The sequence below is a fragment of the Melanaphis sacchari genome, unplaced genomic scaffold (genome assembly GCF_002803265.2).
Source record: "Melanaphis sacchari strain LSU unplaced genomic scaffold, SCAv2.0 Contig502_pilon_pilon, whole genome shotgun sequence".
NCBI lineage: Eukaryota > Metazoa > Arthropoda > Insecta > Hemiptera > Aphididae > Melanaphis > Melanaphis sacchari.
Genome location: NW_020271337.1, coordinates 8826 through 20102, shown reverse-complemented (window position 1 = coordinate 20102; position 11277 = coordinate 8826). Strand labels below are relative to the sequence as shown.

The window sequence follows — 11277 nt, the reverse complement described above, 5'->3', positions numbered from 1 at the left end:
TAGTTACGTATTGCTTCTACTGTCAAATTTGGTATTACTATCGTGACTCTGTCTGTGCTTTAATAAAACTCTTTTTAGATTTAAGTTTGAACAGTCTGACTTTATTTGTTTTATGTTGCGAGCTTTTAAAATAACGACGGGCAGCTACTCAAATATGTTTTGTGGTCAGCCAACATTGCAAGAAACAAATTCTCAGGATGATCAAAATAACTATTTCTTTGTATTACAGGATCTATAATAGCTTTGAGTTAATTTGATAAGTATCTAGAGGCAGAGATTAGCTTCAACAAGTGAAGTACTCCATCTTTACATGTAGGATGAATTTTAATTGAAAACCAAGTTAGTGCGTAAACTTTAACAACATACATATGTTGCTAGAATTGTAAGATTTTCAAAAGGTCTATTGATTACATAAAGGCGAAGAATTCTTGTCGAACCATCGCATGAGCATCTTCCAGCGATTTGTTTTAAATCTTCTGAAATACACTAGTACATACGCGGAGACTATTCTGTAAACATTTTTATCTGAGCTCATATTTTCGATTAATAGCTCGGGTAGTTCTGGGAAATAGGTTGTTAGTGGTTCCTATTACACGTGTAGTTCGTGTAGTTTTGATATACGTGTATTAGTTCGTGTAACTAAAATTATACGTGTATTTTTAATACACGTGTATTATTATTTATTACACGTGTACAAGTTCGTGTTATTTAAGTACACGTGTAAATAATAAATATGTCATAAATAAAGGTTTATATATTTTTATAAGAATACAATTAAAAATACAAAAATACAAATAAAAAGACCTTTTCGGCGGAGTCTATAAACGTCCGAGTTTTTAGGTATCGAATAATATATAAAATATGTACCTTTATAAAGTTATAAATAATATTTTTACCAACATTTATGTAGTATATAACACATTATATACTACATATACTCGTATATTATATTCAAGTGCATTATTGACTACACGCTTATCGAGTTTTCGATAAGATAAAGTTAAATCGATACCACGTGCCGCGTTCAAATTAAATTAAATTGTATTGCTTTTTCGGATTATACAAATTTATTTTACTTGTTGTTCGTTTGCACGATCCACGGATACATGTCTGTTATATTGTACATTGGTAAAATACTAAAATGTCAATGCTTGGAAAAAGTTGGGTTTGGCAGTATGCAAAACGTATTGAAAATAAAGCGTACTGCAATTTATGCGATGAAGATGATAACAACGAGTTTTCTTGTCCCGGAGGTACCACTGGCTCATTGGGAAGACATTTAACTACTATTCACGGCTTAATGGTTAATGCTGTGGTTAATAAAGAACAGTAAGTAATATACATAATATACTATAATTGGTTTAAAATGTTTAAATTTAAAGCAGATTATACATAACTTTGGTAGTAACGTTTCAATTTTGTATACTCAAATCTTTTCTGCTATTAATAATTGTGTCCCTACATACGAAAAACTTAAATTTAACTTAATACATTACGCTTCACTTAGAATCTAAAATATAAAAAAATCAGTGCAAAACTTTTCTTAGTAGTAAATAAAAATATAATGTATAATAAATAAATTAAATAAACTATAAACCGAATTTTTTTTAAATATTTATTATTAGACTAAGGACACACGATGAACAGCAACCGGAAAACGACAGTGACGAAGTTATGGATATTGATGAGACAAATAAAGAAATAAACCTTGAAAAAAATGGAAGATCAAGAAAGAGAAAGAGACGAACAAATATACATTATCAAAACACAAACAATGGCAATAATGCACGTTCTTGTTCGAAAGACAGGTGTGAATTAATTAACAAAGCATTAGCTAAAATGATAGCTGTAAATCAGTTGCCATTGTCATTTTGCTCAAGTAATGGTTTTCATGATTTCATGTCTGTAGTAGAACCAAACTACAAGCCATGCAAAGAAGAAGCAATTAAAACTAGATTAAAAATATTATCTTCAAATATTGAAGAACTTATTAAAAACGACTTGCAAGATGCTTCTAGTATATGTTGCACAACCGACTGTTGGACCTCGATTTCACAGGAATCGTATATTACAGTGACCGCTCACGTAATTGATTCTAAGTGGTGTGCTAAATCATATACATTGACTACACACGAAATGGATAAGCGTCATACTGCAGAAAATTTATCAGAACAACTTATAAATACTTTTGGCAAATGGGATATTACTAACAAAATATTAGCAATAGTAACTGATAATGCGAAAAATATAACTAATGCCATTCCTTTGATAAGTCCCGAAATTTATAGTGTTAAATGTGCAGCACATAGTCTACAACTTGCCGTTAATTGTGTCTTAAAAAATGAAAATATAGTTAATATAATAAAACAATGCAATAAAATTGTAGGGCACTTTAAACATTCAACATTAGCTAAAACATCACTTGAAGAAAAACAAGAATTACTTGGCTTAACAAAAACAACTTTACTTCAGAGTTGTAAGACAAGGTGGAATTCTATATACCTTATGATGGAACGTCTCGTTTTGAATAGATGTGCAATATTCAATGTTTTAGCAGATCGAACTATAACATCTCAATCTATGGCTCAAAAACTCGAAATTAAAGAACATGAATGGTTATTTATCGAGTCGCTTATACAATTTCTTAAACCGATATATGTCACTACAAACATTTTTTGTACGGAAAATAATTCGTCAATATCAATGATTAGACCATTATTAAAACAAATTATTGAAAAACATTTAATGCAATGTCATAAAAATGAAGATACCATTGTACAAACATTGAAACAAACATTAGCTTCAGAAATTAAACGCCGCTTTTCGCTTGAATGGGATTCAACTGAATCTGTATTATTAGAACAAATTGCTTCATTCTTGGATCCTAGATTTAAAGACTTAGACCACGAAGTATTATCTAATCATGAGGCAATCCGCTCTAAAATAAAACAAATAATCAACCAAAATAATTATCTCGAGCCGAATGAAATAACTACAGCTTCTCAAGAACAACAAAATAAACATAGAAGTGATCTTGAATATATATTTGGAATCAACAATGAAAAAAATGATCTAACAAAAGAATTTCAAAACTATTTAGCAGAACCGCAGTTGAGATTTACATTAGATCCCTTAGAGTGGTGGAAAACACGATATTCAAAATATCCGACAATAGGTAAACTTGCTAAAAAGTATATGGCAATTACTGCAACATCAGTGAGTGCTGAACGTTGTTTTTCAACTGCTGGTAATATAGTCACTCGAAAAAGAGCTTCCTTATCACCAGAAAATGTAAATTTACTTGTATTTTTGCATCAGAATAAACGGCTGATGATTTAAAATTAAAACTATCAGCTATTAAAGTATAATATATTAAAATTATTTATTTATTATTATTTAATATTAACTGGATTATAATTAAATATTTTTTTAGGTACTAAATAGGTACTTTTTGTTGTTTTCCTGTATTCATCTTTTGTTAAATTATTATTATTAGTATTAATATTGTTTCAAATGTTATTATTATTGTTAGTACTGAATAAATAGTTATAAATACTAATAAATTATGAAGCGTAATATTTTTTAATAAATATAATTTTTATTCATGGAATATTAATTACACGAACCAATTACACGTGTATTTAAAATACACGAACTTCGTGTACACGTGTATTTTAAAAACACGTCTAAAATCGTTACCACTAGTTGAAACTGAATAACAGATTTTTTGCACAACTTTTTAACTACTTGCCAATTTCTCCTGAAAACGTCTGGGGTCCCGGTGTTGAGCCATCAATATGTACAAATAAATGTCGCAACGGTAATTCCTTCATATGAAGCAAACTAATTATCTATTGTAATGGCTTATTTAATATTTTTTCTAACAAACGAATAATACCTCTATTTGTCCGTCCGTGATATTACATTAAATAAACTTAATAGCACACAAAAAAATAATAAAATAATTATAATAATAAAGGTGGACGTCTCCACACTAGAGCTACTATATATATAATATCCCTTAAAGACCGACAAGGCGTGATTGTGAGAGTATAGTTTTTATTTTTTATTTTTTTCATTGTCATATTGACTTTACTTTTTTCAGACCGGTCTTGCACGATTGTAAAGGTTATGTTTTATCGTTTTTATTTATTTTTAAAAGTAATCTAGTATAATACAGTCATAATCCATATATTAATAGTTTTGGGTTTTCGTCAGTTACAGAAATCTTTGATCTGGAGCCAACCAATACCAGAACAATACAAGCTTTCTAATCTATTTGCCTTAGTATTATTGCTAAAGCCCCTTGGTACATCACTAATTAGTCATTGCATAATGATTTAAAAATTCCAACCGTTAATCACACAGCTGTCACATATTACTCTCGCTTTCACTCCAAAACGGAACACCACACGAACAGTCTCATCACTCAAATTTCTCCACAAATATTCCAGGAAATCTAGTTAGACCCCTCAAACGGAAATGGCCCAAAAATCTCATAAATATCTAATTTAAATACTTTAACTCTTTCCGGCACGGTGGGATACCATATGTCCCACCTATAAAATTACATTTCCGTCACGGTGGTACGAAAAATAACCCACCTTTTATAATAATTGTTTTCGATATTTCAAAATAATTTTTCACTTATACGTATTATAAATAGTTTTGTTAGTCTATTTTAAATGTTATTTTCTAAAATTGAAACGGATATTAATTAATTTTGTGTTATTTATGACTATTTCCCCGATTTTTTTTTTTTTTTCGATGACCAGCCAATTATTATTATTTGTTTTTACAATTTTCGTATTTGAGTTATTTATATAAATAATATTGTTTCATAATATGTTAGACACTGTTATATACTGGCATTCAATGCAGACAAAACCATTTTACTGATAGCGGTTAGTCTGGAATGACGTATAATGTAAGAGTCCAGATTTTAACCCACCGTGCAGCAAGTGAGTAAATCTCTGTATTCATATATTACGTTAAATTTATTACGTTTATTTTATTCATTCAGCGAGTTCAATTATTTACACATTTTATTTTATTTTATTATTTGTATTAAAATACAAAACAATATCTACCGTATTTTTACAATAAATTTATTATTCAAAATGAATAAAAACTTAGATGAAAATAATATTTATCAAATACTATGCGAAGAAATTCCGTCCGATGACAACAGTGAAACTTCATGTGACGAATCTGATAATGACGAGGATTACTGTTTGCCTTCACGTGAAGTCGTAATTTCCGAATCTTCTTCAGATACGGAATATGAAGACTCGAAAATTTTGAATTTAGATAATAATAATATTTATTTACTTTCCTCACCATTAAAAAAAACTCGATTATCAACAAAAAGAAAAATTATTAACAGAGATGTAGAAAATCCAAACAAAGTACCTGTTGGTCGTCGTCAACTTTTTTCTAATTTTAATTTTGAAGAAGGTGATATGTCAGGAATTCAGCCACTAGCTACCCCTTCTTCAAGTCAATCAGATCATGAAAGTTCTCAACCTCCAATAAATGTACAACAAAACCACAATGAAATCAATATTCCATTCATACCACCAATTTGGTTAAAAAATAATAATAATATGTATTCAAGTCCTTTATTTACCAGTTTAGAAGGCGTCACAAGTACTATAGAAAATCTCCCTTTTTGTACACCAATCAGTATTTTTAATATACTATTTAACGATGAGATTATGAATTTAATTGTTTTTCAAACAAATCTATATGCCCAACAAAAACAAACTAAAACCGGAAAATCATTTACACGAACAAATTTATCAGAAATAAAAACTTTTATCGGAATAAATCTTTTAATGGGAATAAAAAAACAGTGTAGTTATAGGGACTATTGGTCATCTTCGCCAGATTTGCACGACTCGTACATTAGTAGTCTTATGACCGTCAACCGTTTTGGTTGGCTACTAGCACATATACATTTAAATGACAATACAGTAATGCCAAAAAAAAATACAGATAATTACGATAAGTTATACAAACTAAGACCATTTATAAGTATTCTTTTATCTAATTTCCAAAAAACATACAATCCACATCAAATTGTTTCTATAGACGAGAGTATGGTAAAGTTTACAGGAAGGAACTCAAATAAACAATATATGCCAAAAAAACCCATCAAAAGAGGTTTCAAAATTTGGTGCTTAGTGGACAAACATGGGTATTTGTGGAATTTTGAAATTTACACTGGGAAAGTTGGTGATAGAGTTGAAAGTCAATTAGGAGCCCGCGTGGTTAAGCATTTGTCACAACCACTCCAAAATAAAAATCATTTATTATTTTTTGACAATTACTTCACTAGTTATCCGCTCATGACATATCTCAAGTCAAAAAATATCCATGCATGTGGAACTGTTAATTTAACAAGAAAATATTTGCCTAATTTTAAAAAAGATAAAGATTTAAAACTTGGAGAGTATGATTGGTTTGTTGATCAAGGTGACATTTCAATTGTTAAACGGCGTGATAAAAGAATTGTTAGCCTTTTATCAAACTTTCACAACCCTGAAGATGCTACAGCGGTACAAAGGAGATCAAAGGATGGTTCAGTAACTATGGTTTCATGTCCAAAAGTTTTAGGCGAGTATAACAAACACATGAACTGTGTCGATAAATTTGACCAAAACAAAAAGTCATGTGAAATTAATAGAAAGGCACGTAAATGGTGGCATAGATTATTTTTTCATTTTATTGATGCAGCTATTGTTAATTCACATGTAATCTATAAACAAACAACAAATACAAATATTACAATGAAAGATTTTCGTCGAGAAATATCTAGAAGTCTTGTTTCTAAAACATTGGTGGAAAAAAGAGCAGCACAAAATAAATCAAAAATAAGCCCAGTAGAATTGAAAAAAAATAAACCATCTGTACCAAATATAATTCGTCTTGAACAAGCTGCTCATCAACCACAGAGAAGTACAAGAAGAAGATGTGCCAGATGTAGCACTAAAAAAAACGAGATTCGTACAGAATGGATGTGCTGTGTGTGTAATGTTCCGCTGTGTTTTGGGAAAGAATAAAAACTGCTTTGCACTTTACCACAATACACAGGAAGGGTAAGATTATTAGTAAAACAGTAAACACATATTTACTAATTGTATTAACTTTTTAATTTTTACTATTTCAGATTTTGTTCAAACAATTCATAAACCACAATAGTAATATAAATAAAAAACAAATTTTAATGGAAAAAAATTGTTTTAACCCTTAACTTGGTATTGTATCCTAGGAGATACACTCCCTTTTATCATTTTTAAATACTTTAAATATTTATTTTTTCTATATACATTTTAACGTTTTTAATAATGCTACACTGTTTGATTACTATCATATTTTTATTTCCCGCTTAAATGTTATCATACGTTTTCTGTTAAGCATTACAAATCGAGTATTACCCTGTTATCAAATATACAAGAATTCCAATATTCAAAATGGTCAAAAACCGTAATTTGTTACAAAAATGCACCAAACAAGGGTGAAAAACTATTAAAGGAAGTATTTATGTTATAATTACATATATTTATTTGATTAAAATATTGTATAAATAGTTTTAAATGTCATTTGAATCTTATGTATCCTATAAGATACATTGCCACAACGCCTGTAAGTTTATACATGTATCTCAGAAGATACATTGCCACAACGCCTATAAGCTTATACATGTATCTCAGAAGACACATTGCCACAACGCCTATAAGTTTGTACATGTATCTTAAAAGACATATCCCTGGTATTTTTGTATTATTAATAGTCGATTTTCGGAATAAAAAAAGATAACCAATTCATAATATTTAATTTTTTTTTTTTATATTATTAAACTATTATTATAAATTAATCGAAATGGGCTCCATTTATTGATTAATTTTATCACATTGGCCAATGAAATAATAATATTATGTTTAGTTCTATGTTGTTTTTCTTGGATAAACACGTCTTGTTGAACCATGAATGTTATAGTTACTACTAATCTTTTATTTCTGTACAATTATTATAGATATAATATATTACCGTCCTGTGCGATACAAATATGTACCGCACCGGACAGTCGCCCGCTTCAACTTGAGCAGCAATCAACGCGCTAATTCATATTATATATTATTTTATAAATACGTCGTGTTTAGAAATGTTTTCTAGAACTAGAAAAATGATGGCTTTGGCCTTACCTCCGCTAGATAGTGGATCTAGTTCGGAGTCAGAGATAGATGAACAACATATACCAGATATTGACAGGCTCTTGGCAGAATTTGAAGAAGAGAATGAAAATGATGTAGGTTTCTTTTAATTACTGTATTTTATTATATTTATTTTTTATATAAATAATATAAAATAAATATAAATATATTATATTATAGAAAATAATATATAATCAAAATTATAATATATATATATATATATTAAATATATAAAATAAAAAAATTATATTTAAATTTTTATTATATTAAATAATATAGGATTGGAACGAAGAAGTGTTTGAAGAACTTGATGCTCAGATAGTACCAGAAGAAATTGAGATGTTAAGAGATGAAGCTGTTTCAGAAATAAGTATTCATTTACCATCTTCAAATCAAGTACCAAGTCCTGCAACACCTCTTCCGACGGCATCATTATCTGTAACACCCGTAAGTTCATCATCACGGCGTTCAGCTCGAGTTCATAAAAAAACAGTTATTGAGACTCCGGTCATCACTCCTGTTCACCATCCAAAAAAAAAAGTGCCGTTGAAACATATAGATTTCACTTGGAAATCAATAAAAAAATTTAATTTTGGTGTTGAGGTTCCAGTTGAACAAAACTATATTATTAACGATACTATTTTAACGCCCTTAGATTACTTTACGAAAATATTTTCTAATGAGGTAATCAAATTGTTAGTTGAACAGTCTAATTTGTTTTCAATCCAAAAATTTTCGAAACCTCTTTCTACAACTCCCGAAGAAATGAAAAATTTTTTAAGTATTAAATTATGGATGGGTATAGTTAAAATGCCGTCATATATTGATTATTGGGCACAAGGCACTAGATTTGGACCAATCGCAGATATTATGCCAATAAAAAAATATCAACATATATTGCGATGCTTACACCTAACAAATAACGAATATGATAACAACACCGATCGATTTTTTAAAGCAAGGGAATTCATTGAAAAAATTCGTATTAACTGTTTGAATATTTCTCAAGGAAATAAATTTTCAATAGATGAAATGATGGTGCCATACAAGGGAAAGAAGGCTGGTTCACGTAGGCAATATATGAAAAATAAACCGAAGAAGTGGGGCTTTAAACTATTTGTCCGTGCTGGAATTGATGGAATGGTGTATGATTTTTTCCCATACTCTGGCGAAAATACATTCCAGAATGTACAGTTCTCCGATTATGAAAATAGTTATTTCGGTTTAGGACCAAAAGTAGTTATTGCATTATGTAAAACTATCCCTAATAAACCACTCAGTACGGTTTTTTTTGATAATTTTTTTACAACACCGGAGCTTATTCATTATTTAAGACATGAATATGGCATTCTTAGTCTTGGAACATTAAGAAAACAACATTTGCGTGGATGTGATATAGACGATAAGAAGTTAAGTAAAATGCCACGGGGTACCTTCTTTAGCAAGTGTGATAAAAAAAATAAAGTAATTATTGTTAAATGGTTGGACAATAAAATTGTTAGTTTGGCAAGCTCTTATGCAGGTGAAGAACCCGTCCAAACAATTCAAAGATATTCAAAAACCGAAAAAAAAAAAGTGCCTGTCCCTTATCCTAAAATAGTTGAGGAATATAATACCCATATGGGTGGTGTAGATCTTGCAGATATGTTTATAGCGCTTTACCGAACTAACATGAAGACACACAAATGGTATATGGCATTATTTTCGCAGATGTTAGATCTATCTGTAAATAATGCCTGGTTATTGTATAGAAGAGATAGCAAAAGTGAAAAAAACACGATGAGATTAAAAGAATTTAGAAAAGATATTGCTATTGCATTGGCTTGTAAAAATAAGCCAAGAGTTGGTCGTCCTTCTTCTTCGATAACAAAAGAAAAACAAAACGTAAAAAAAGTTCAAACACCGGTTGCACCAAGGCCTCCACAAGAAGTGATACAAGATAAAATAGACCATTGTCCAGCATTTACCACCAAAGGCAGATGTAGGTATTGCAAATCAGGCCAAACTTCTGTCATATGTCTTAAATGTAAAAACCGTCTTTGTTTTGTGGAAGGGAGAAATTGTTTCCAAAACTTTCACTACGCAAAATAATTGTATATATTTTTATCTATTGTTTTGTTTCAATTGAAACTCATTAAGTATTAAATTAAATAATAAAATTAAAGGAAGTTCCTATGTATTTATTTTAAAAAAAATTGTTTATTCATATTTTAAATGTGTTAAAGTTATGGTTTTATTTTATATAATATTAAATATACTATTATGAATTAATTTTTTTGTATTTCCTGAATTATTGGCAACGGCTTATATTATACACATGATCTTGGTAATGTATCTCCCTAGATACAACTCTTATAATACGAGTTTATGGCAATGTATCTCACCAGATACATAGTACATATTATGAGGTTATGGCAATGTATCTCACAGGATACATCTTATAACTTTAAAAGTTTAAGTCCTAAAATTTTAATTTTTAATTTTTTGAGTTCAGGGGCCTCAAAATATAAAGAATAACCAAACTTCATAATTTTCACATCAATAATGTACACTTGCCAAGTTAAGGGTTAATATTGTATTATAACATGCAGTTATTTTTTATTTAAACTACTTTTTAATTTTTTTTTTTTGTAAATACAATGTATTAACATAATGTGCATAAAATAAACGTATTATTATACATCTATTCAATTAATTTAAAATGTAATATTATTTTTATTTTATTTATACCCAATAAAATCTACCACATGCTGCATGGTGGGACATACGCCATCCCACCTATAATAACTTTTTTTATCAAAACATTAAATTTTTTTTTTCACCAAGTTTGTATTATTTACCAAAATAATATTTGATTTTTATACTCGAATCAATAAATTTCTAAAAAAAAACGGTGTCTGTGCAGCATAGGTATAAAAAAAATTCAGACCCCTGTGCCGGAAAGAGTTAACCTAAATATTACTCATTCCAATCATGTTCAGGTATTTCTAATGTGGAACACCTTTCCATTCGATGTCACATTGAATGGTGATGATAGAACAAATAACTATTGCGAAGGGTG

At 29.2% G+C, this 11277-nt stretch overlaps 2 protein-coding genes across 2 annotated transcripts; both read left to right on the top strand.

Moving 5' to 3' along the window:
• Positions 1–1141: 1141 nt before the first annotated feature.
• Positions 1142–3339, top strand: LOC112599263 (zinc finger BED domain-containing protein 1-like). Its single transcript, XM_025346071.1, has 4 exons — positions 1142–1329; positions 1626–2296; positions 2387–2677; positions 2768–3339. Exons 1-4 carry the CDS (start codon positions 1142–1144, stop codon positions 3337–3339), a joined length of 1722 nt encoding a protein of 573 aa, XP_025201856.1.
• A 4828-nt stretch (positions 3340–8167) lies between these two features.
• Positions 8168–11247, top strand: LOC112599262 (piggyBac transposable element-derived protein 3-like). The gene is made up of 4 exons (XM_025346069.1): positions 8168–8311; positions 8496–9625; positions 9719–10197; positions 11198–11247. The coding sequence occupies exons 1-4, from the start codon at positions 8168–8170 to the stop codon at positions 11245–11247; spliced, it is 1803 nt and encodes a 600-aa protein (XP_025201854.1).
• Positions 11248–11277: the final 30 nt, after the last annotated feature.

What these genes read in the sequence shown, in the direction of transcription:
- LOC112599263 (XM_025346071.1), top strand. Translation starts at nt 1,142, where the DNA reads ATGTCAATGCTTGGAAAAAGTTGGGTTTGGCAGTATGCAAAACGTATT. An exon ending in GCTGTGGTTAATAAAGAACA is followed by an intron (nt 1,330 to 1,625) that starts GTAAGTAATATA and finishes ATTTATTATTAG; the next exon opens with ACTAAGGACACACGATGAAC. An exon ending in CGAAATTTATAGTGTTAAAT is followed by an intron (nt 2,297 to 2,386) that starts GTGCAGCACATA and finishes ATAAAATTGTAG; the next exon opens with GGCACTTTAAACATTCAACA.
- LOC112599262 (XM_025346069.1), top strand. Translation starts at nt 8,168, where the DNA reads ATGTTTTCTAGAACTAGAAAAATGATGGCTTTGGCCTTACCTCCGCTA. An exon ending in AAGAAGAGAATGAAAATGAT is followed by an intron (nt 8,312 to 8,495) that starts GTAGGTTTCTTT and finishes TAAATAATATAG; the next exon opens with GATTGGAACGAAGAAGTGTT. An exon ending in ATTTACCACCAAAGGCAGAT is followed by an intron (nt 10,198 to 11,197) that starts GTAGGTATTGCA and finishes AATCATGTTCAG; the next exon opens with GTATTTCTAATGTGGAACAC.